General features: G+C 37.3%; 1 protein-coding gene across 2 annotated transcripts in view; it reads right to left on the bottom strand.

Moving 5' to 3' along the window:
* Positions 1–6,101: 6,101 nt before the first annotated feature.
* The window catches only part of CALCR (calcitonin receptor), a 153,259-nt gene continuing 132,462 nt past the window's right edge, over positions 6,102–26,898 (bottom strand). The window contains exons 11-16 of one of the 2 annotated variants that reach the window (XM_055269989.1): positions 25,310–25,463; positions 19,886–19,946; positions 19,736–19,802; positions 17,635–17,853; positions 15,958–15,999; positions 6,102–8,200 (exon numbers count right to left, since the gene is read on the bottom strand). In XM_055269989.1, coding sequence (XP_055125964.1) covers positions 7,967–8,200; positions 15,958–15,999; positions 17,635–17,853; positions 19,736–19,802; positions 19,886–19,946; positions 25,310–25,463 — 777 coding nt within the window. In that variant the 3' untranslated portion in view covers positions 6,102–7,966. The remainder of the gene's footprint in view (positions 8,201–15,957; positions 16,000–17,634; positions 17,854–19,735; positions 19,803–19,885; positions 19,947–25,309; positions 25,464–26,898) is intronic. The other variant, XM_055269990.2, reaches the window with a different exon arrangement.

The following is a 26,898-nucleotide window of genomic DNA, read 5'->3' as shown; positions in this document are numbered from 1 at the left end:
ATTTAGTCTGTGAGCCTTTCTAGGATAGCTTGCTTGAAAATATACTTGGAGGTTATTGTTACATGAAGGTAATGTCTCATATGACCTTGCCCTGCTTGTGTTTTTGCTTTTACTCTGTTGCTCACTTTCTGATTTCTTCTTAAAAGTATCTAAAGTTTAAGCTTCCTTCTAGGAACTGCTCTAGGCATGTTCCATAAATTTAGAGATGTAATGGTTTCTTTATTGAAGTAGTATTAATACAGTTGGCCCTCCATAGTTGTGGATTCCACACCTGCAGATTGAACCAACTATGGATAAAAAATATGTTTAAAAGACAGTGCAATTAACAATATGATTGAAAAAATACAGATGAAAAATACATTATAATAACTGTATTATTTATGCTGTATTAGGTATTATAAGTAATCTAGAGATAATTTAAAGTATATGAAAGGGTATATGTAGATTGTATGCAAATACAACACCATTTTATATAAGGAACTTTAGCATCCTTGGATTTTGGTATGGGGGAGAGATTCTAGAACCAATCTCCTGGTGGACATCCAGGGACAACTGTAGGTAAAACTAATATGTTGCTGATATAAGATCACTACCATTCTCTAATTCTTACTATCCTTTTAAAAGCAAGGATTAGTTAGATATGTTTATTGCCTCCAACATCGGATTGCTTAGGCTACAATTTTGCTATTAATTTCTAATTTTTTTTGCATTATGATCAGAGATCTTTGGCATGGTATTAATTCTTTTCTTTTTTTTTTAATTTTATGTTTATTGCGGCACTATTCACAATAGCAAAGACTTGGAACCAACCCAAATGTCCAACAATGATAGACTGGTATTAATTCTTCAGAATTAATGGAGGTTGTCTTTAGGATCTTAATATGGCTGTTTAGTAAACATTCTCTGTATATTTAAAAGAATGCATGTTTCCTGTTTGTTGAGTATAGTGTTTGGTATATTTTTAATTGCTTGAGATTGATAGTTGTATTTTTCAGGAATTTTACCATACTACTAATATTTTATTTGTTTGATCTAGCATATTCTAAGACATATGTGTTAAAATCCTCAATTACAACTGATAAATCATCTGTAGGGTCTGAATGTTTGTGTTCTCTGAAAACTTGTATGTTAAAACTTAATCCCCAATGTGACAGTATTAAGAGTTGGGGCCTTTCAGGGAGTGATTAAGTCATGAGTGTGCCTCCCTCATGCATGGAATTAGTGCTCTTATAAAAGAGGCCTGAGATCCCAGCTACTCAGGAGGCTGCAGCAGGAGAATCACTTGAACCCAAGAGGCAGAGGTTGCAGGAGCCGAGATCACACCACTGCACTCCAGCCTGGGAGACACAGCAAGACTTCATCTCAATAAATAAATAAATAAATAAATAAATAAATAAATAAATAAATAAATAAATAACTAGGCCTGACGAAGCTCCCTTACCGTCTTCCACCATGGGAAGACAAATAGAAGATACCTTCTTTGAGGAACAGGCCCTCACCAGACATCAAATCTGCTGGTGCCTTTGTCTTAGATATGCCAGCCTCTGGAACCGTGGGCAATCAACTTCTGTCTAAATTACCCAGTCTAAGGTATGTTGTTACAGCAGCCTGAATGTATCAATATGTTACCCTTTAGGATATTTTTTGTCTTAAATTCTTTTTAGGGCCAGGTGCAGTGGCTCACTCCTGTAATTCCAGCACTTTGGGAGGCCGAGGAGGGTGGATCACCTGAATTCAGGAGTTTGAGACCAGCCTGACCAACATGGAGAAACCCCATCTCTACTAAAAATACAAAAAAATTAGCCAGGTGTGGTGGTGCATGCCTGTAATCCCAGCTACTCAGGAGGCTGAGGCAGGAGAATTGCTTGAACCTGGAGGTGGAGGTTGCTGTGAGCTGAAATCGCGCCAATGCACTCCAGCCTGGGCAATAAGAGCAAAACTCCATCTCAACAACAAAAAAATTCTATTTAGTCAGATATTAAGAGAGAACTTCCAATTTATCTTGGTTCATATTTCCCCAGCATAACTTTTCACATTCATTTTTAATCTTTTGTTTTCTTTTTGTCTTATGTATATCTCTTATTGCCTATTGCGCTTTGTGTCTTATGTGCATCTCTTGTTGTCTGTGGGGTTTTGCTTTTTTTTTCCATTAAGAGAATCTCTGTTTCTAATTGGCGACTGTGATCACCTTATTATAAATGTTATATGAAGACTTATTTCACACATCTTAAGACCCATACTCATTAACTTACCCATATTGCTTTTTGATTACCAAATCTCTGTCTTTCTCCTAAAACAGAGAATCTTTATCCTGCTCTCAGGTCACGATTTCTTCTTGCCCTAATCTTGTCAATATTAACAAAATTTTAGCTTGGGGCATTTATTTGGCCATTTTGGAGTTATTGCTAGTTGAGGTCTTTTGTCTTTAACCATACAGAGTTTTAAAACGTATTTCTGTGAATATGTCCCCTTCTCCATTTTCATTTTTTTGTGTCTTTCTGGTACTCCTACTGTTGATATTGGCAATTCCATTTCTATATCTCTTGGTTTTTCTTTTCTGCTTTCTATGTCTTTATTCTTTCCTGTTTCCACTGAGATTTCCAATCTAGTTTTTAACTCACTAATTAAAGTGGTGTCTAAATTATCATGTGTTATTTATTTCAACTATTCTGTATAGTGTTACTTCAGGTATTGCATTTTTATAACCAGTAGTCCTACTGGCTTCCTTTTTTCTGTTGTTTCTTTTTAAATTAATTACTAATTATTGACATGCATATGTCCTCTCTGCTTCTATAATTTGTCCAAGGTTGGTATCCAGAGAGGGAACTAGCACCCTAACCAGTTTGCTATCTTGGCTGTCCCTCATGTTCCTCGATATCTCTTCTTTCTTGACTCTCTACCTTTTTTCATCATCTGGTGCATAGTTGAATGGGTGAATGGTATTAATAATCTTCATCATCCTACCTATTCAGACCCCAATTCTCGAAACTAATAAGTGGAAATCCTGCTAGCAATAGTATTAAGTGCAGCCCTGACTACTTATATGTAGCTTTTTCGCAGGCCTGAAATTAGGACTGGTGTGTCCATTGAGAAACCATGGAAAGTTTCCCAAAACACGTTTTGTCTCTCAAATATCTGCACAAAGATGACATTCAAAGTGAAGAAGCTGCAAACTAGTGTTGTGTTTGAAAAACTCTCTGGCTAAAAATAGAAATCACCACTATGGAAAGAAACCCTTGAAATTACAGAAAAATAAATTTCATCTGAAGACCCTTTTTAGTTGAAGGAATCTAGGGACATTGAATTAAGTTAATTTTGGACCAAAAAGATACACGTTGTGAGTGATCTCTCTTCTCTTAATCTATGGGAATTTACTATGTAATATTTTTTAGAGCTAAAAAACGGGAACAGCCTTACCTGTGAGAGGCTGGCTGGTATAGTAGGACCACCAAGATGGCAATTTAAAAAGCAGAGGCATTGGGTATCCTTGATTCAAATCCCAGCTCAGCTACTTACTAACTGTGTGATTGTGGTAGACAATTTATTCAATTTCTCTCCCATGTAATTTTCTCATCACTAAAATGGGCATAAAGAGAGGATACATAATGTTATAAAGAGTAGGTGAGCTAATGTCTATTCGTCTATTATATTGAGTATGGTGTTTTAATGATTAGTGTTTATCTCTCTTTCTTCTTAAATTATCTCTATTAAAGGGATGCTTTAACATCTTTAAGCTCACAATATTCCTCTCCTGATGAGAGCATACAGAAGCTGCAATGCATGAGTGCAGTGAAGAAGGGACTACATGCTGAGAAATGCTTGCTGCACAGAGACTAGCCACAGCTTCTGCTGTGCAGAGATTTCGGGAGTTTACAGCTGGTTCTATGTTTAGTTGTATGGCCTCTGTATGAGAGACCAGTGTGCTAGCTTTAATCAGCCAGTCTGGCAGATTTGGATGGAGACAGATTTCTCAATCTTTTCTGATTTTTTTCATTAAAGACGTCGCAACTGGTTGTATTGAATTTCTATTAGACACTTCACCTGCAAGACTCTGAGATTTTATTGGAGGCAATATTCTCCAAATTAAAATAAGATAACAGGTCTCTTAAGCAAAAGAGACTGTAGTGACATGACATGGCATTGCTGGTCAATAGGTGGAGTGATGGAACAGCTTGTGTCTCAGTGGAAGGATTTCTGGGAAAGCTAGATAGAAGGCATTGAATTTCTGTAAATGGAAAATGGGCATTGATCAGTGACTTAAGAGACTGGCTGGCCAATGCTTAAGATAATGGAAAAATCTCTGACAATCTGAATGGAGGAAGATATGATATTAGAAAATCTTCCTGTTCTTTTTTGGTTACAGTTTCAATGACTGTGTTTTCTTTCCTTCAATGCTTCATATTATTCAGAGATATTAAAAAATGTTAATTTCATGTCCAGAAGAAAAAAAAATCAGAAATACAGTTAGTTCTTAATTTGCAAATGTTGCTTCTCTATCTTCCTTTGCCTTCACATGCACATGTTATCATCCTTTTCTGCATGTTTCCAGTTATTGTTTCCTGTAACCTCCTGCATGATATGAGTTATTAGTTCAGTAAATCAACTTTCATAAGCTTAAGTTAGGAATGTCATTTTTTTTACTCTGTCAAAATAGCAAATAGAATTTCCTTCTGCTTTTACCTGATTGCTCTTCTAAATATGGATTCTGATATACCCTCTTCATAAATAATTTCATTTTAAACCCAAAAGTGTTAACTCCTGTGATAACTAGTTAAGCTGTAATCTAACCAATGAAAGAACCACCATTGTAGACCTTGTTGTCAAGAAAGTGAGTCCTGCTTGAGACTTTGTCCTGAGATCTCGTTCTGAGAATGTTTCTTACAACTAGAGCTCTTATGTCCAGTGTTAATGAGGAGGGAAGATCACACTCAGCTACCACCTCCAGCCACATGTGTCACTCTGCTCTTCCACCCCAAAGATATCAGTGGTTATGGTTTTAGGGTAACGGTTCACTTAGCAGGTTTTGATTTTTACCCCTGCACCGAAAAGAAGCAGTCCCTACTGTAAAGAAGGTTTGCCTTGATAACTACCATTAATAAATATTTGTTATATAGCAGGATGGAAGGCATATGAAACATCTGTTGAATCGATGTCTAATGAATGAAGTAATGAATGAGAATGATTGTAGCTCAAGGATGATAGCATTTTTGTCATGTTTTTTCCAACATTTTCTCCTGCAGTAACTGTAATATTCATTTGCACCTAAAGGCCTGTTTTGGATCAAAAAATAGGAGTCAAAGCAAAAGGGAAGCTGACCGTCTGAGTACAAACTTATCTCTTGAGGAATCATGTTTTATGGTATGATGGGACATTGTTTTTGTTCCTCAAAATCACAATGATAATAGTATATATTTGTATTCCCCCTGGAATGTAAGGGAAAGATGTATTCCTTACATATCCTTTCAGAAGAAGTTTCCCAGATCTCTTGAGGTCACAATTTTGGATGTTCTCACGTAATGAGAATGTACAAATTGCTCCTCTTCCCCTTTTTAGTCCATCAGAGTTCTCATTTAATCCTCATTTTTTCCATTTCATACTTTCCAGATCTGAAAATCTTTCCAATGGTGCCCTTTATGCATTCTAATGATAGTTAATTAGTTGCCTTTCGTCTAGCCTTAGTCTCTCTCCCAAACTATATTAAAAGCCAATGATTGTAACAATTCTAAGGATCTGATGTGATATTGGACAGATCAAGTCTGGTCCCAGAATAATGAATAAAAAAACAAGAACAATAAAAGGGTATAATACTTTCTTACACTTGATTTCTTTGCTGTGCTTCCTAAACTTATGCAATATTGATTGACACTGGTGTGTGGTTTTGTGTTATCAAGGGCATGAGAACAGTGTCACTGAATTTACAATCAAATTGAGACTAAAGATGTTTGTACTAATAAAGATAATAACCTTGATATTTTTGTGTATGGTTTCTAACCTATGCTTTTAGATTATCTTTCCCACTCCTACGGTACAAACGAGATGGGATGGTAGCAGCCCATGGCTGAAATGAAAAACAGCATGGAATGAGCAGGAGACAAGATGAATGAATGAAAAGATGAATAATATATTTCTTTAGAAAAATATGCAAATATACATCTTTTTGCTTTTAACATACTCTGTATTAATTTATACATATACACAAGCATAAGCATTTCACATAATTTGGGCAGAACTATGTGCAATTCTATAATAAGCTATTTTGTTTTCTTCAGCCCCTACTATATTAGCATAACAACATCTAAAATATTTTAGCAATATATTATCACATTTATACCACAGCTGCCAGAAATACTCTGTTTTCCATGTTTGTAAACAAAAATAGAACAATACTACATAACACTGTGATTGGAAAAATACCTTCTTTTCAATCCCCCCCTTACATTCAGTAAAGGAGACTTAAACTACTTTAGTATCCCAAATTCATTTTCTCTGTAGAAATATAATTTTCTCTGGGTGCACTAAATATGTAACCATAACAAATCAGTTTATTATCTTTCCACAACTAAATCACTTCTGAAAGGCAGTGGCAAAATATGACATAGATGAGACTGGAGATTTGGAGGGTTTCCATGTACCTCCTCATTTAGTATACAAATTAAATAATAGTAACTCTGATTACTGTTGCAAATTCACAAATTAATTCCAGGTGCCAGTAATGATACTGGTTTATTCAGGATTTTCAAAAATCTTATACTGGGAAGTAAAGAGAGATATGGGTATATAATACTAGATTTTAATGAGAAACGTTAAACATGAATTGATTTATGGTTAAACTTGGAGCAGTTAATTTTTTCCCCTCCTGTTTTGGTAATAACAAGAAACAAGAGGTCAACCACAAACTGATTTCTAATTAGCCCTCCTGGATCTTCCTGGAAAAGACTGAGATCTTTTTAAGCTTTGAAGCTGGGTGGAAAGCAGTTAATGGACTTATGTGGAGTCTTTTAATTACCAATATTCAACAAATGTATCTTTTACTGCTAGATAGCACCCAAGGACAAGAGGTAATCTGCTTTATAAACCTTGGAGTAATTTGCTTTATAAATCCTGGAGTTTAGGGAAGTGGCAAACTCTCTTTAAACGGAGTATTGTCTTCCACGAAGAATTATATTTTTGGCAGTTTTGTAAAAATTTTTAGTAATATATTCTTTGTGACCTCTCAGTTTATAAATGTCAGCAACCAAAATACATTCAACATTAAGACCAATTCTTTACAACAGCTAGGTCCTGCCCAATGGACAGGCTTATCCAAAACCAAGCTGAGCATGTAATGCTTTAAGCAAATTGACTCTAAATTTCTTTTGCATTCAAAGCATACATCTTCCTGCCAAATGCAGGTCTTTTTCTTCACATATTTACTAATCTCTCTATTAGAAAGCCACTTTGTCTTGCAGAGGTCACGTAGTTCATGTGGTTTACGTTGTAAGGATAGTAAAACATCTCAGTAACATCAGAATTGGCTAAAATTAAAAAAATTAAAAATCAGATCCATAGCCAAATACAGAAATATTCTAATTCAAAATCCAGAGTTAAAAATAAAAATATTGACAGTGATTTTAATTTTTCAAAGGTATAAATGGCTCAGTATTGACAAGGAGCACCCTGTATCTGAACTAGGTCAATTTCATTGTTTTTCTTTGATACTTTGCTTGCATTACTGTGACATTTGCATCTCAGTCCTGGATGAATGATGGAGTTCACAAGTTGCAGTGGGAGACTCCATTCCTAGACCGTCTCCCAAAGCAATAGTACCAAGAATAACTTTCTTCAGATTTACAATGGACAAATTCACTGAATAATTCTTCACAAATGATATGTTCGGTTCCTGGGAGGATGGAGAACACTTTAAATGTATGGTCTTTCTCCCAGGAAATGATGGCTCAGTGATCACAATGCTGTGTTTGCTTCACATTCAAGCAGATGACTCTTGCTCTATGATATTCAAAGGGATGATCTCAGCACTCTCCTCGCCTTGGTTGTTGGCTGGTTCATTCCTCGTCTCCTGATGGCAGATGTAAATCGGGATGTCGCCAGCCTCCGCAGCAGCGGCTGCAGCGCGAGCTGAGCGGTTGGAGGGGCGCCTACCCCAACGCTGGTTCCATTGAATTTTGAATTGGGCCCATTGGCGCTTCACGGTGGTTTGGACCTAGAAGAGAAAAAGGAGCCTTGTTTTTATATGATAGTCAGAAATGATCCATGCAAAGTGTATGAACATCATTCTTAGAGCTTATCAGATTTAAAGACAGTTAAATTGTAATTCTGATCTAAAGGGCTGGGCTGTGTATGCTGTGGCCACAGAATATACCAACTTGGAAGAAGAATTTGCAAATGGAAGAACTGAGTTACTTGCTTAAATTACCCCTGGCAAGGTTGTTTGCTAGTTTTAAGAAAAGGTTTCTTTAGCTTTCATATCCAATGAATAAAAGTTGATTTGGTTTCACAGGTAATGTGGTATACATGTCATAATAGGGAGAAAGGTTGACAAAACTTTTTACATGCTACCATCCCTGATAACGCAGAAGTTTTTAATTTAAGTGTGCACATGAAAAATATATATGTAAACCATAGCACAGTTCTGGATTTTATGATAATGGCCTCGTACAGTGAATTTTTCCTTGTCTGACATGACTTGAGATGGGGTATGCCAGATACACCTCTGGTTAATGCCATGACAACTTTTTAAGAATAAGATTTTATTTCTCTCTTTTGAAAGACTTCTAAAATGTAAACAAACTTGCCAGACTTGTTTTATAAATACGATAAATTATATATTGAAAACAAGAGGCAAAGATGTTAACATCAGAAAGCTCTAAATATGAAAACTACAATAACCACAACTGAAAACAGTACCACAGACAGTGAATTTGCTTGTCTAGCTCTGCTTTTTATAGAACCAAATTCAATTTAGTAGTTAAGTTGCTCCTTCCTGTTGTCTCCAAACTTCTTGCTTTTCTCTATAGCTGAACAAAACTAAAAAAGAGATTATTGCAATAATCTCTATTCTGTATTTCTGAGTTTCTATTGCTCAGTACATACGACAAGCTTACATAAAAATATGTGCATCAATTTATTATACATCCTTAGTTCATTCTGCTGCCAAACTCACATATGACAGCTAAACACATGAGAGAGAACCTGGGGAATGTATAATGTGAAATAAATCATGTAACTACTTGATCATGGAGAATCATTTTATCTACTTTACATTTGTACAAATCTGAAAGATGAGAAAAATGACAGCAAAACTGATTAATGTTATAAAACTATATGTATAATATAAGGCTGAATGGTTCTGTGGCAAATATATTTTTTTTTCTGTATCTAGTAGAGTAACAATCTCCTCTGAGAATAATTAGTATTGTTCATATATTTTTAAAGGTTTTACTCAGGGAAAGACAAAGTCAAATGATTCCTCAAAAAGCAACTAAAGGGGGTAGTTTATCTTCACACAGCACAGCAACCGTAAGGTTTGAGGTGACAAATGGCAATCAGAATTATTTAGCAATCTGATAATTTGGAATATTAGACTTTTCAGATTATGCAGGCAACACATCCTGAGTTTCATTTTATTTTGTTTTGGAGTTAATGAGTGCTTGCATGCAGGGTACTTATATCTAAAGTGATTTAAAACAGACAAAGACAAAAACTTCAAGTGCTAAGGAATAAGGTGGACCATGCAGCTGAAAGTTGTATTGAAAAAAGCCACACAAGAACAAAAGATAGAATAACAAGTTTCAGCTGTTTATTGAGTGTTTACTATGTACCATAAGTATGTGATTTGTATTAACTTATTTAATCCTCACAACAGCCCTATGGGAAGGGCACTACTGTCTTCACTTTAAGGATGGGGCACTGAGGTTATGCAATGTGTCCAGAGTCATATAGCTAGAATGTGGCAAAGCCACAGTACCAAGCAGAGCCTGGCTTTATTTGGATTGTACTATTACCGTAGCTTTAAATGCCAGGGTTATAATCTAGGAACCATCAAATGCCCCATTGAGAAACTGGGAAATATACAGGTTAAGCACATTTTTGGAGAAGCAATGTCTCCAGTCAAAGGAAGCTGATAGGCCGGGCGTGGTGGCTCACACCTGTAATCCCAGCACTTTGGCAGGCCGAGGCGGGCGGATCATGAGGTCAGGAGATTGAGACCATCCTGGCTAACACGGTGAAACCCTGTGTCTACTAAAAATACTAAAATTTAGCCAGGCATGGTGGCGGGCGCCTGTAGTCCGAGCTACTCAGGAGGCTGAGGCAGGAGAATGGCGTGAACCTGGGAGGCGGAGCTTGCAGTGAGCCGAGATCATGCCACTGCACTCCAGCCTGGGGGACAGAGTGAGACTCCGTCTCAAAAAAAAAAAAAAGGAAGCTGATAATTTCCACAGATTCAGCATCTCTTAAATACCAAGATTATCCTTGTAGCTGAAACTTGCACAGATATTTACAAGTATCCAAGTAGGCAGTTATGAGTTTAGAGTTAGTCTGCAAAAGTATGCAGTATGAAAAAGAGGTCTTTTATTTCTCACTTGTCCTTTTAAAATAACTCCCATCAGAGTATCCATTTATATTAATAAAGTACACAGCCCAGCATGGGGCCAAACAGTTTGATTTCTATTTTTTTTTTTTTTTTTATTATACTTTAGGGTTTTAGGGTACATGTGCACAATGTGCAGGTTTGTTACATATGTATCCATGTGCTTGATTTCTATTTTTTTAAAGTTATTATTACAGAAAGGTTCACGGCCTTCTCTAATTGCGTCCAAAATTATAACCCATCCTTTTGTGTGGAGATGGCAATCTTCTTTGACTAGTAAACTATTCATATAATAACAGGCCCTTAGCAGCATATAAAAGACACTTAAAAAATTATAGACTAATAAGGGCAATTATCTCCTACAATATCACAGGTTGAATCTGATGCTGCTCTGATGACAAGAATAAGGGCATTTACTCTGTAAAACAAAACAAAACAAAACAAAACAGGGAGAGTTTTGTTGCTCCTGAAAATAAAAGAAACATCAGTTGTAAATGGGATAAATGTAACAACAACAAAAAGATTTGAATTACATAAATTCATCACTCACTAAAAAAGCAATACACACTATTCACTTTACATTTTTTCCTGATTATATCCATTTATGTATTGCCAAGTTAAAAAAATAGAGCCCTGGCCTCACAGTTTGAAGACTTAACTATTATACCTGGCTCTATTAATAAGCTTTGTAAACTTGGTATATTTAGGCCTTGGTTTCTACATTTGCACAAAACAAAATAAGGTTAGAGTCTTCATGATTGGATTTGAATGTTTTTGTCTTTCTCCTTTCTTTTCCTGAGTTCATTCTAAGTACCTACTATAGTTATGCACTGCGGAATAGAAGGTGAGGTTTGCCTCTGGAGTTTTGATCCAATGAATGCAAAGATTGTAACGCCTACTCCTTCACAATGTCACCACAATCTAACAGACCTGCTGCAACCTGAGCTTAAGATTTAAAAATCATGATTAAAAAAAAAAACGCTTTAAATTCCCTGGAAGTTAAAAAGTAATTGCACACTTTAGACGTTTTTTTTTGTTGTTGTAGTTTTGTTTTTTTTTGAGACGGAGTCTCGCTCTGTCTCCCAGTCTGGAGTGCAGTGGCGCAATCTCGGCTTACTGCAAGCTCCACCTCCCAGGTTCACCCCATTCTCCTGCCTCAGCCTCCCAAGTAGCTGGAACTACAAGGGCCTGCCACCACGCCCGGCTAATTTTTTTTTTGTATTTTTAGTAGATACGGGGCTTCACTGTGTTAGCCAGGATGGTCTCAATCTCCTGACCTTGTGATCCAGCCGCCTTGGCCTCCCAAAGTGCTGGGATTACAGGCGTGAGCCACCACCCCTGGCCTAGATGGTTTTATACGACTTCTGAAAGCTAGATTCCTATTAAGCCCTATTAATTAGATGCTAAGGGATACTTGTGAATATTATTTACAAAGTTGTTGCCAACATTCTTTTCAGCCTTTTGGAGGCCATAGCTGCAATATCTCTACTGGTCTCTGATTTTATCTTACAAAATTTATATGCTCTATAATTGAGTTAACTGAGTACTTGATTATAGAATCAGAGCTTTCTGATTCCCATTTATTATCTCTTATGTTTGGGGAAGATTCTTTGCTCTAAAGGATAACAATACATAAGTATCATTTATAATAAAGTTAAACTTTTTGAAAACATTTAACCATTGTATTTCTTAATTTTCTTAAAAAAATTTCCCACATCTCCCCAATTCATTAAGTCAAGGTCATCCACTGCTTGAAGAACAAGTATGATTGTGTCTAGAATAGTGGTTCTTAAAGTGAAGTCTCTGGGTCAGCAGCATCAGTATCACCTGGGAACTTGGTTAGAAATGCAAATTCTCAAACCCCACCCCAGACCTACTGAATAGGAAACTGCTGCTGGGGCCAAGGAATCCCTGGTTTCACAAATCTTCCAGGCCAGGTGATTCTGATGTACACTTAAGTTTGAGAATACTGGTCTAGAACAAAGAAAATTATTGCTTAGCTTTGAGACTGTCTCAAAACTGGCTTTCTTATGTCTCTAGAAAGACATTGTATTGAAAATCAGGCTTTATTGAGTGGGAGAATTTCTAAACAGAAAAAACTTCTCTTTGCATATGTTGTGAAAATCTTACTGGTCTGCAGATAGTATTTTACTAAAAGCTACAGGGTAGAGAACATGTAGAATATGATATAGGTAGAGACCGTCACAGACAGGAAGGGGAAGTGGTGAGTGCACAGCCCTAAGAGGCCTGAGAGGAAGAGGAGAGAAAGACGCACAAATGGCCTTGCATTTCCCCTTCATGGTGGGAGTACCTGGGAAAATGGGCAGAAGAAATCAAGCAAGAGATAATTTGCTTTCTTAGGAACACTCCATTATATCAAGTTTTTCTTTTTGATTCAAGAGCACAGTCCTGAAAATAGCCAGCCCTGAAAAGAAACTCCACATTTGCCCCTGGCACCATGTCCAACAGCGGAGCAGCAACGGCTATGGCATGTGCTTAAGATAGATTCACAGGTTCTACGTGGTGTGAAGAAAGGAGCTGGAGTTCCAGGCTCCTCGGGTGGCTTGGCGGAAAGAACTTGTGAGTCAGAATAGGGCTGTGGCTTCATCAAGGAGGCCACAGAGTGAAAAGACTTCTCGAGGGCTTAGTAGTAAGGGGAACCAGTGTGAACTTCAACAGTGGGTGTTGGCATTATAACTTGGTAGCTAGTTGCTCTTTTGGACAAAGGCTTTTTGAATTGACTGAATATTTTCTATAAAGAGGCTGCTGTAAACCACTAGAGGCTGGTGGAATAGTCTCTTGAACGCAAGAAAAGCTACAGGAAATAAACAAAATTTTAGCTTTTGCACACTCCAATGTGTGACAGTTAAATGGAGATGTTTCTGATCATGCTACTTCCATCTGTAAACTATTTTATCCACGATGTACGGAGAATAGCAAGACACAAGAAAAGGGAGAAAATCCAGTGTGTTGTTAGAACTTTCATTTCTATGCTACTTCTTGGAAACAAATTGTGCATTTTTATAGCTGCAATCATCTTTTTCAGGTCTCTTAGGTACCTAATAATTTACCGATATGTTTGGATAATCAATGTCCACTCACTTGGAAGAGTCATTATAGGAAATGCTTGATACATAAGCATGCTCTCATGATCATCTCCTGATTTCTATTACTTTAATTCTTCAAGTTCCTTTCCTGCTTCTAGTCTACCCACTGACTCTCTATATATTTCATTTTCATAATGATCATTTCACTGATAACATACCAATAATGAATCGAAATTCAAAAATGAAACAATAATTTCACTGATAACATACCAATCATAATCAAAATTAAATTGCACATAACACAATGTGATGTGATCTCATTATTACTTTGAGTTAGCCCCCTAGATTTCTGCTAAAACTCAGTATTCAGCGAGGCATCATCCCATCACAGCCCTATCTTAGATGCAGCTGGAAATAACTTCCTGCATGTGTGAGTGCCCTGCCTGTGTTCAATATTGCAAGGTGATGCATTCACAGAATGCCCAGCTGAGACCCAGATGCCTAAAATCCATGGGCCTGTGATATTACATTTGGCACAGTACACAATTCTATATTATTAGAAATGTCACACTTGTACCTTCCCCCAGTAACGGGATCTTAATGAAAATGGAAATGGTTTCTTTACTTCAAAATCAGAGATAACATATACTCAAATGAACTCGAGACATTCAATTGCTAGGGTACCCCTGGGTTTGCTTTCTATGTCTGACACTTCCGATGACAGTATCATAGATAAGACACAATAAATATTGTGGTATTTTTACGAATGCATGCAATCCTCTTGTGTTTTTCCAGGTATGCCCCACTGAACCTGATTTCTCATATTAGCTCTATTTTGATATTATTTTAGATAAAAAATGTATTTTGCATGCCACCTGAAACAACCCAAAAGGCATGGATATACATTCACAGAAATTGATAAAAACATGGGGTGACTTAGGCCCTACTCATTTATTAGTTTTTATCATTCTATAAAATATTAAAATTCTAAAAATATTGCCACTCTAACAGCAGGCAATGGAAGGATGTCTTTTCATTTCTATTCTAGGCCCTTAGTCTAGCCCTTAGCAATAGTAAATGCACAATGTATTTTTGTTGAATGAAGGAATGAGTTGGTAGATGAATGGATGAAGAAAGGAAGGAATAAAATGTAATAATTAAAATGGAGAATAGGAACAATAAAAACTTTGTCATGTTGGGGTTGGAAACAGGTATGAACAGGTCACAGAATAGCAAAATATTGTAGGTGCTCACTAAATATTATTTAACTTAGAAAAAAGATAGAGAATAAATTATCAACTGACAATGGTTAGAAATGTTTCTAATTACTAATAGGAAAGTAATATATTGATGTCTTGGCAAAATGTGATTTGCCTTGTATGGAATTATTCTTAATAGGAATTGATTTAAAATGTTCAAAAATGCTTTGACATTAAAAGTTGTGTGGTCCTAGAAAAAGCATATTAACATAGCTCCAGGAAGAAATTATAGATATAGATAAGTTAATTGGGACTTAATCAATTTAATTGAAAAACAGGAAATCTGTGTCCCAGTCTGGGTTATAACCATAAGTGCATTTGTGACATTGGGTAAATCACATGATCTTTCTGGAGTTTAGATTTCTTCCCTGAAAAATGAGGAAGATTTTGATTCATGTTCCCTAAAACCCTGGAAGTTCTTTGGAAGGATGTCTGGAGCTATAGAAGCTCCACTTTTATGTTTTATAGATTTGGCTCCCAGGCAAGATTTGGTTGGAAGAAAGGGTAACTCTGGCTAAAAACACCCTGAGAACAGAATTGATCAGCCATATGGCTCTCTAGATTTTACTGATCTAAATATTCACATTGTAGATTATCTGAGAATCTTTTTTGAATCTTAACTTCAGGGTGATTTTCAAAATGCTGAATAAGTAGTAGGGCGTTAGCACAAGCAACTGGAAAAGAAGGTGAGGAACTAGTACAAACCGAATGGAGATTGTCTCTGCCCTAGTGAGGGCTTGGGTCTTCCAAAGGGAATAGGAATATGACTTCTGTTTGTAATGGCATCCAGAATAGCTTTCACTATTGCTCCTGAGGGTGCTGATCTGTTTAAGACACAACTCAAGGAAATTATCTGCCTGTCTGAATCATATTTGCCATTGTACTCCACATCCATAGATAAGATTCAGCTTGGAGTAGTGGAAAAAATATAATGTTGCTAATCACAAAACACTATGAGGTCAACTGTAGAAGTGAGATGAAATGAAATGTGTACGGATGCCCTTTGGAAAAAATGCTGCCTTTACATAAACAAGTGATAGTATTATATGAAATGCATGCTTACCTCATTGTTGCAGAAGCAGTAGATGGTCGCAACAAAGAAGCCCTAAAAAGGGAAGGAAAAATGCAGTTGAAGTTATTTTTGTGTGCATTATGTTGTTTAGTAAACAATATAATAAACTGCCTAGAGAAGGCCTGATGAAGAAAAAAAAAGCAAGAAAAAGAATTATCTACCATTCATAGTCAGTGCTGCACTACAAGAATATTCTCTTAGAAATATATTTTTCTTGTTAGGATTCCATCGTTTGGCTAAAAGGACAGCTCTAGTAAATCTAATTAATATTTTGCTCCCTTTAACATAGAGATTTATACCAGCATATGCTGATTATGGTGAATTTGAAAAAAAAACTACACTTAGAAAATTTAAAAATAGAGACCTTGCAGAATTCAGTAGAGGGATCTTTTATAAGGACAAGTGTCATAGTGGGTGGCTGTGGGTCTGTGTCCTATGTTGTCATGGTGAACTAGTGCAGTACTGTACCCACCGCCAAGTTCATCGCTCGGATAAGGACATGGACTGAGAAACTGCCTGAGTCTTGGTCACTGCTTGAAGATTTCTTGTGCCTAAGTTTTGATTATGGCCAAAAGAACAGTTCGAACTATTCAAACGATCCCTAAACTTTCTTTCTAGCCCTATTAATTTTGACCTTCTCCTGACATTAAGCCTAATATAGAAAATAAAACTATTTTGAAATTTGTAATAGAGACAGCAAAACTCTGGCCTAAGAGACTGTGATAGAATTACTCCTGCCGAGAACTCCCACAACCTATCTTGCTATCCAAATACAGCATTATGCTTTCAATGGGGCTTTAGATCTGGGGAAAGGTGAATGGAACTAGGGCAGCCATTCTCCTATCCAGTGTGGCAGACACTGGACAGCCCAGGACAGCCCCTGAGAGCCCACTGCATTCTCTCTTACATGAGGAGGGGCCTGGATACAACTTCCCTTTATAGCGCTGAACTGTCATGAATGGATTCCTAACATTCGCCTGACAAATGGAGAGTGATAGAGCAGGAGGCATGGACAACCTTGTGCAAATTTCTCATTACCCCAGAGCCAGCACTTACTTATAAAGGAAGATCTGACAATTTCTGTATCTGTGACCAAGAATAACATGCCTAGATGGGACCAGCTGAGGGCCCTGGGAATGACAGGAAAGCAGGCACAGAAAGAAACAGCAACAAAGAGCCTCAAAAAAACGGGTGTCCTTCAGAATTTTGGCTGGGCTTATTGAGTTGGAGGTTCAAATGTTATGACATTGAAGATCATGGGCTTGTCAGGCATGCGCAGTGGCTCACGCCTGTAATCCCAGGCCAAGGCAGGCAGAATACCTGAGGTCAGGAGTTTGATACCAGCCTGGCCAACATGGTGAAACCCCGTCTACTAAAAATACAAAAATTAGCCGGGCTGGTAGCACACACCTGTAATCCCAGCTACTCAGGAGGCTGAGGTGGGAGAATTGCTTGAGCCCGGGAGACGGAGGTTGCAGTGAGCTGAGATCGTGCCACTGTGCTCCAGCCTGGTAGATAGAGCGAGACTCTGTCTCAATAAAATAAAATAAAATAAAATAAAAAATAAATAAATAAAATAATAATAACAAAAGATCATGGGCTTTAGAGTTAAAATCAGCTAGCTGAATAAGCACAGTAGTTGAATAAATACACCTTTGGCTTCCTTACCTGGAAATGAATCAGAGAGTGCATCACGTAATCATATATCTTCCCAAGCATCTTGTTGGAAGGTCTCCAGGGAAAGACGACAAACTGGATTCCCAGCAGGGGCACAAGGATCATGGTGGCCTTCACAGCCTTCAGGTACATGTGGGATTCCGCCTCATGGGTTTCCCTCATTTTGGTCACAAGCACCCGGACAATGTTGAGCAAAAAGAAGAAATTGACCTGCAGATATATGGTGTTATGAGCAAATCATACAGAAAAGTATCACTTAAGAATGCGCACTGTTCTCAATTCTTGTTTATCCAGTGTGAGCAACAAATGTTACCTATATAGAACATGAGAGTCTACCTGATAGGTAGCACAATTTGCTCAGCATTTCTAGGGCTCTAGAGAAGTGGTTTAATTTTATGTTCCCTCCAGCAGTATATAAAAGAGTTCCAGTTGCTCATCACCCTTGCCAACGCTTGGTATGAACACTCTTTTTAATATGAGCCTTTCTACGGCGGGGGTGGTGGAGGGGTGTAGTATTACCTCATTCTTGTTTTAATCTGCATTTTCCTGATGATACACGAGCTGAACACTTTTTCATAAATTGATTAGTCTTTATTTGGAACATTGCAGATACGTTCTTGGACTCTTAAGTTTTGTCTTTTCAGTCTTTAAATGTTGTCTTCATTTTAATGTAGTTGATTTATCAATCTCTTCCTTAAGTGCCTTTTGTATCCTGCTTTAGAAATCTTTCTGTATCTGAAGCTCATGAAGATACTCACATAATGTGTCTTTTTTAGGGGACCTCTATTGTTTTGTCTTTCACATTTAAACCTACAGTTCACTAAAAACACATTATTTGTGTCTGGTTGTGGAAGGAATCAGAATTTACTTTTTCCCCACACATATGCAATTACTAAATACATGTTTGTATTTTTTCTGTATGTATATCTTATTGACCCTCTCCTTCCTCTGCCCAAAAGTGCTGCTGTCATAAATCAAGTGCCCATATTTGCATGGGCAGCTCTTTCAAAATGAGAAAAATCAACTATTAAGGTATAAATGATTCACCTTGTTAATTGCTGAATCTTTTTTTTTAGTTTTGAAATGCACTAATGTGCATTTCCTTTAGTCATGAAATTAATAAGAATTCCAAATATATCAATTTCTGTTAATTTATGGTCATTCACAGTGAAGTATGCATATACTCATCTCAGATACACATTTATAATTTGGATCCTAGAATCCGCATTTCCTTAAAAATTTCTAGGTAATTAAGGCAAGAAATATGTGTTTTAGAATTTTAAATATAAGAATAATTGCTAAAGTTTTTACTTCATTTTACTTCATTTATTATTTTATTAGGAGATATTTTATAATGAATTTATGAGTAGCTATTATTATTTTTGTTATTTTTAATAGATAAAGATATGGAGCAGTACTAAGTTTTAATGACCTAGAGTTAGAGATTATCTTCCAAAAGAACCTGAAAGATTATTTAATCGAACTTTTTCCTTAAAAAAATCAGGGGACATTTTTAGGTTAATTGATTCATCTAAATTTTCAGAGCTGGTAGATGATAGAGCTAAGACATGAGGCCAAGGCTACTGAATCCTAGGTAAATAAGAACCGTAGCATCCTCAGTAAGAATCTGACATTTGGCTGGGAGTCCACTATTTATTACTAACTCATTAATTGAGCTTGTGTTGAATATTTGAATTTCTGGACCTTAAGTTCACAGAACCAAAGACTTTTAGAGCTTTGGAATGTCAAAGTTTTCGAAGATCCTAGATGTTCATAACACAAGCAAACTTCTTGCAGCCCCTTGGCCTCTCACCTTTACCTAGGAGAATCTAGTTATAAAAATCTTAAAATATGAGCTACATTGCTATTATAGTGTGAGTCTGTAATGAAAATGAGCTCATGATAACCCCTCCATGTGTAAGTAAAAGGCATTTTTTTGAAGAGTCTAAAATCAAATTGCTTTTTTTTACTATAGAATATCGTCAAATTAGCTTCATTTTGAAGTTATAAAACATATGATACATAGAACTATATACACAGAAATCTCAACTAAGAGATAATACTAATATTGCAGTAAAAAACTAATTCTCACCACAAGTGCTGCCATGACAGGTCCATGGATTATGTAAAGCAAATGGGTTTCCACACTCAGCCAGCAGCTGAAAAAGGGCAAGGGGACAATTAATACACAAATACATTTTATTTATGAATATGTTAACTTAAACATCACCATAATACTTACTTGTCATTGAAGTACACGGCCCTGGTAATAGCATGGATAGTGGTTGGCACCAGCGGGAACCCTACAAATGTGAAAAGTACAAATCACACTTGGTTTCTTGGTCATAACCTTTAAGTACAGCTGCATGGAAAATGGTAGTGTACTTGCAAAAATACTGGCAAATTGAGTGCATCTGTCAAGATGTTCCCCTGACATTTTCACAAAAATCATCTTTGGTCAAGCCAGTCAAAATGCTCCCAGTTAGAACATCATGTGCTTCCGGAGAGTTTGGTTAAGAGCATCCAAATAATTAAAAGCCTTTTACAAATTGCTGAATGTAGTAGGTACACTATGACTATTATTACCATTGTTATGTTTATAATGATGACTATTAACTGAGACCAGAAAGCCTTCCATTGTAGGTGAACGGGGCTCTCTCATGGAGAGGAGCTGGGTCACCCCGGAGAGATGTGACCTGGGATGGTGTATGAAAGCAATAGTCTGATTGCTCCTAAAGCCTTAGCTGATGTTCACATTCTTTCTTCTAGGCTTTTTTGTTTTTCTCTCTGTTTATATCTCATGCAGTGATTCTGTTTCCTTTTAATATGAATACTTCAGAGAAGCCAGTACATTCCCTACCTTCTGTAGGTTCTGGCTAGAGAAACTTTATGAAGGCAGCTTACTGTACCTCCTTGACTAAACTCAAAGTGCTAGCAAAAAAAAAAAAAAAACAAAAAAAACTTTTTAATTTATAAACAGAAAAATAGACGCAGTTATTGGAATACGTCCTTCTAGATTATAATTTTTTAAATCAATTTTTATTCTGTAGTATAACCTAAAGTTGTAATTTTCATTAAAAAAGAAAAAATAAGTCTTTTTGCTCAGATGTACAACAATAGAATATTGTTTGATTTGATTGAGACATCTGTAGAAAGAGGTTTTGTTATTGTCATCAGATTAAGAAATGTGTCTTAGGAAAGAATTAAATCAATGCATTTTTATTTTCTGTGAGTTATATACAAAAAGGGGTCTCAAAATATTGAATTTTCACCTAAGAACAACCTCAGCTTTTAAACCCAGGAAGCATATATTCAATAGGACCATAGATTTAATGTTTGGCCTGAAATAATTTTGAGTTTGCTTACACAAAACATGATTGTGTTATTCGCAGCAGTTCTAACATATCATTTTCCCACTTGGGCTCAGAAAGAGAAACAAAGTCTCTGGATTTATCTTGAGATGCATATTTTAGAATTAGAGAGAAAGAGAGGTATATGGAAAACTGAATCCCACCTCATCATTTTGTAGAAAGGAAAGTGCTTTCTACTTCATCTGGAGACGAGTATAGACCCCACACCTTTCAACGCCCAGGGCTCTTTGCCTTCTTCTAGCTGTGATGCCTCCTTTTAGGTAGTTTGCTTTTTCTGTTTTCTTTTTTTCTTTTTTCTTTCTCTTCTCCCCAAGGTCCCAAGATCCATAACAACCCATTTCTCCCACCAAAGATGATGAGATTCAGAATAATCCTGTCTGTGTAGGATTCATTTTTTTAGAGGGATTTAATAAATTCTATTTGTTCAATATAGAAATCCATGGGGGAAATTTCCTTCCTTTGATTTCTAACAAGGGGAAAACCAGCAAGGCAAGGCAAAGAAACAGCCTGGAGAGGGCTGCAAAATAAGTGATCTTCCTGAGAACTAAACTTCAGTATTTGAAGTTACTTCAATTGGAGAGACATCGACTACTAAGTGGTGCCATGCAGACTTGGAAGGGAGTAACTACTGAAAGAACCATTCTTTGATTTTCTGTTGGGGAGAATTTCACCACCAGATACTTGTTCACCCAGTGGCTGATGTTTACAATGTCTCTTATAATTCTTTCAGATTGGTTTCAAATCCTAGAACTGGTAACATTATTCACAGCTGAATTAAATGAATGGGCTTTACATCATCTGCAAACAAATTAGGTGCTATAATACAACTGGGCTTTTTTTAGGCCATATTTTCTGCAGTCTAACTTTCAAGAATCTTTTAAAAGTATGTAGGTATTGCTTTTTTTCTGGCATTGTAAAATTTAGGACCTATCATACTGTCTTCATGTGAAAAAATTTTCAAAGGACAATAAAAATATTATCCAGAAGAGACTTATTCTCTTGCTCCATTAAACTTTATAAAGTTTCTGTGAAACTATTTTTTCTTGAGAAATTAATTGGTATTAGTTTCACCCATTTTCCTCCCATCCAAAGATAATGTTTGCTTAAAGTTCTAAGAAAGGAGCCGCCGCTTTAAAATGTGTCAATTTTGTTCTCAGAGTTCAGATTTGGCAATGTGATTTTTCAGTGGTAATGAGTTTGGTGGAATTTTGGGGTGTGTGTGTGTGCGCGCATGTAGAAAGATAGTCTTATCTTTGGCATGCTAAAAACATGACATTTTAGAACTATTTGGTTGACTATCTTTCCAAAAGTCCATCTACAGAAGTGCAAATCCCTCTAATTCTTTTTTTAATTTAAATTTTTATATTATTGTGGCAAGAACAATTAACATCAGGTCTGCACTCTAAACAGATTTTTAAGTGCATAGTACAAAATTGTTACCTATAGGCACAATGTTGTACAGCAGATACCTAAAATTTACTCATCTTGCATTACTTAATCTGTATAACCATTGATTAGCAACTCCCCATTCTGTGCTTACCTTACTAAGTGTAATGCTCTTTGGGATTCTACTTGAATCATTCGAATGAAGTTTTAAATGGTTGTTGATTACAGAATCTTAAGGTATCACATAAACAATTTGCTTATTATCATTCCTTTTGTTTTTGATACAGCTGAGCAGCTTGTTCCTTTTTTCCTTTGAATTGTTTATGTGTTTTAAGCAGATATCTTCACTGAGCTGTCTATGATGATGCCAAAAAGTTTTATAACTAATTCACAGTGCATCAGTATACTCCAAAAGCAGTATAAATTTTTCCTTCCAGGGTGCCCTTGTCTCTGCTGAATGTCACAGACAAGAATATATTTACAGCCTTTTTTTCCCCATGAAAAATTTTCTGAGTATGGCAGATAGATGTTTTGAACAATCAAAACTGGTAAAAGAAATATACCACAGATTTTACTTCAAAGGAAATAAATCTGGCAGAAAGTATGTGTGTGTTTGTGTGTGTGTTTGGGGTGGAATGTTATTTTCAGGTCTTTGACTGTAAGGCATTTGATCAGCACCAATTATTATGATTGTGATGATCAGAATTGCCACTGGAGTGATTAAATTGTATCCAGTCTATTCTTGGCATGACCAGATTTGGAAATCTAGAAATTGTTGAGCGGGGGTACATACGGATAAGAAGGCCAGGGAAAGGAAAGATTAGTCTCTGTGGAAGGCTGGGGCTAAAAGTGAAAAAAAAAATAGTAAAAGACCATTTTGAGTAAATTTTGACCTGTTTTAGGACAGGAAAGAGCAGGAGAACCTGTTACCTGATGTGGAACCAGCAGGATAGTGATAGCCTGATTTCTAACCTCACTGGATGGTTAAGGAAACAGGGTGCAGCTGCTGCTCTCCTTATAAGGGAGCAGCCATGCAGATGAGGTGATCTGGTGCATATCCTAGACAGCCTGTACAGTTCACAAAGACCCCTTTCTCAGTCCTTTGCTGGAGGGTCCACAATCCCTAGACATGTTCACACTATGTGACAACATCCCCCTCAATTTTCTTGGCCACAGTTTATTGAATCAGGGTAGGCTACCTGCCTTCAGTTGGATCAATCAGATTTTCTTGTTGTGCTATTCAGAATTGGAACTTAAAGATGGGCATTTAGTTTCTGTGAGTGCCTGGAACAGAAACGTGTACTCAGGAAACTTTGGGGCAGGATGTATTTACTATGAAAACTGGAGGGAACAGAGACCCTGTGGTCTATGGTCTGTAAAGAAAGAGAAGGGTAAAAACAAATACGCAGAGGAAAAACAAAGACAAAAGGCAGAGGGAGAGAGCTCCTGGCTTATCTGGTCCCAGGCTACAGCATTTTTAGTTGCCTGGCTGTATTTCTGCCCTTGGATTCCATGAGATACACTAGATTCTGACAACTTCTCTGTATTTGCTTAAGTTAGAACATCTTACTCTGTTGCTTGCAACCAAACAATTGTATCATCATCAGTTCAACTTTGAGGCATCCCGCCTATCTGCCCCATTGACCCACTATTATCGGATTATCCCATTGGGCTTGGACAATGCTTTTGGTTAAAACCATGTACTCCTGTTATGTAAGCGTGTTATGGAAACCAGTATGGCATAACACCAGCCCCTTTCTGCAGTTTACAGACTGCAGGAAAGACTCTAGGCTGCTTATATGACTTCCCAAGAACATTTCTATAAAGTTGGCGACAATGCCTGTTCGGCAGGGCTTTAAATACAAAAGGTGACGTTTTAAAAAAAATCCTTTGAATTATCCTCCCTCCTCACTACACCTCTCCTCTCTTACCAGTATTTGTAGGGGCTCCCTAGCCTGCATCAAAGGGCAAGCTTAGTTGAAGGCCATCCGCAGCCTCTGCTCTCAGAGTTGCAGTCACCCACCATGTGGGGTGGATGTGGTGAGAGAAGCCTTTGGCTCTATAGTCAGTGAGGGATGGCCCGCGAGTTCCTCCTCTGGTATGGAAGTTTCAAGGTAAGGCCGAAACTTTTTTTTTTTTTTTTTTTTTTGATAAGGCAGCATGTGTTTTTATCACAGCATTTATTTTCTTTCATTGCCTCACCTTCTGTTCAGTTCCCTTCCACCAGGGGGAGCTGGACTTTCAGCAGCCCTGGGGGAAAGGGAGCAATTCTAGAGCATCCCCGAAGGACTTCAGCACCCTGCCTTAGTTTGTACAGAAGCAGCCACAGCTTAAACAATCCAGCCCTAAGCTTTCCCGAGCCAATGCCATGTGCTATGTCACACAGGCTCTACTTGGAAGCCCAGGTGGTTATATTTGCCTGTCAGCTGGACTCCACTTCCTGAGCTTTCACTGGGGGAATCCTGCTGATGGATTGACAGGAAGAAATGTTCTTGAGGAAGGAAAATGAAGCCAGGGTAGGGGAGTTACATAATTCAAAATGTGAAATTCTCCTTTGCTCTACAAACATGTGATGAATAAAGCAGAAGGAGGCCTAATCAGATCTTCTCTCAATCAGGGCACGTTTTGTGTCCATCATTAGCTAGGTTTGTTCCCTGAAGTTACCCTTTGGAAGTCACCCTTATCTTCCTTCTCTGTGCAGGCCCTCATGTTCAGCACAGTTGGATTGAGATTGTTAAACGGCTTCTACAGGTGTTTTGGAGACTGAACTCCCGCCAGTACCTGTGTTCCATCATTCGTTGAAGGACCTGGGACTTGACTCTATTCTCTGAGACCAAGACTATAAGAAGACTGAAAGCATACAGACAGAGGTGAAAGTGACTCAAAACTTAGCTGCAGAAAATACATACCCCAGCCCAAGAGATAATACCACCGCAAGCGTTGCTTCTCAGTAAACACAGCCACGACAATGAGTGTATGAAGATAGATCCCTTCACAGAGCATCCAGAAATAGTTGCAGGCCATCATGTACTGGTGGAAAAAATGCAAAATCTTGCAGCTCACCTGTCAGAAAGAAAGGAAGATACTCAGAGAAAGACACAGGTAAAGATCTGCCAGTGAGCACACAGCAAATGTGAAAAGAAGCCAAAGTATCTGCATTCAGCTTGCAAGGCAGTTTTGTAAACATGTGCCACCTGCTATACCCACAAATCAGAGTGAATGCACAGATCCCTGCTATTACATGTAAATAGTCCACAAAACATTCTTCCTTGTTGCAGTCTGGGGACTTACACAGATGGGTTCGTTTTCCTGCAATTTGTCAGACTCATAATCTTAGGCACCATCTAAGGATTTGATGCATGACTATTATGGCCCCTTTTCTATGGCCAATGAAGCAAATAACCCAGATATTTTTAATGCTGCTCCTGAAATTCACTGATTTGTTGATGATGTTCCTTTAGCAGTAAAGAGGAGAGAGTCAGGTGATAAATTTCATGTATAAACCCAGGAGATATGCTGAGCCTAGCTGCTGTTTATGCTTTTGTTTTCAGATGGGAGCCTTGGTTTGTATATTGGGATCAAGCGCTCTCTGGGCACAGAGATTATGATGATATCCTTGCTGAGAACTCAATGCAGATGAGGAGCCACACCCTTGGAAGAGTCAGATTAATATTGTTGTCTGTATAGAACTAACCATTGCTTGTACTGCATAATGGAATACTTTTATTTACTGGTCACTCCTGAAATAGGATTTTTCATCTTGGTACATTAGCATTTTGGAGTAGATTTTTTTGGTTGTTGTGGGGGCTGCCTTGTATATTGTTGGGAGTTTAGCAGTATAACTAATTTCTATCCACTAGATGTTAGTAGCATCTCCCACACACTCTTGACAATCAAAAATGTCTCCAGATGTTGCCCAGTCTCCTCTGGGGAGCAGAATGTCCCCGGTTGAAGATGCCTGACTGAGGGTACTTAGCTGTGCTTATGTTTTAACAACAATAACAACAACAATAATGACAACAGAATTTAGCATTCAAAATCTTAGGTATCAGGGAGTGGTTATTTGCATTGCTATTATTTTACCAAATACTCTGTTTTACATTATGTTGCTTCTTACTTTATTTTGAATTTGACTGCATTTTAGGCCTTTTCCTTAAAAAGCAAGATAGCCATGAAGTGACTTTCAGTACTGTAGCAACCTTTTCTGAACCATACATTTTATTTAATGCATAAGAGTAGTAATTCGTTTACTCAGAACCTGTTGTGCTGAGCCAACAGATATTCTATTGTGTTTCCTTTTCTTTCAAGGTTTATTGAACATAGGGAAAAGCCCCCTGGGCCCAGGAGAAGGCAGATATGGCATTGTCAGAGGTAGAATCAACCTCTGATTCTGACCAAAGTGGTACAGTGTTGCAGATAATTAAAAACACCAGGTAATCTAAAAGTAATTTATATTTGGCTCAGAAAAGCACTGGCTTCTCTCCTCCCCATCTGATTA

Source organism: Symphalangus syndactylus, chromosome 3 (assembly GCF_028878055.3).
Source record: "Symphalangus syndactylus isolate Jambi chromosome 3, NHGRI_mSymSyn1-v2.1_pri, whole genome shotgun sequence".
Classification (NCBI taxonomy): domain Eukaryota; kingdom Metazoa; phylum Chordata; class Mammalia; order Primates; family Hylobatidae; genus Symphalangus; species Symphalangus syndactylus.
The sequence above is the reverse complement of the archived record's forward strand: the minus strand, read 5'-3'. Positions and strand labels throughout refer to the sequence as shown.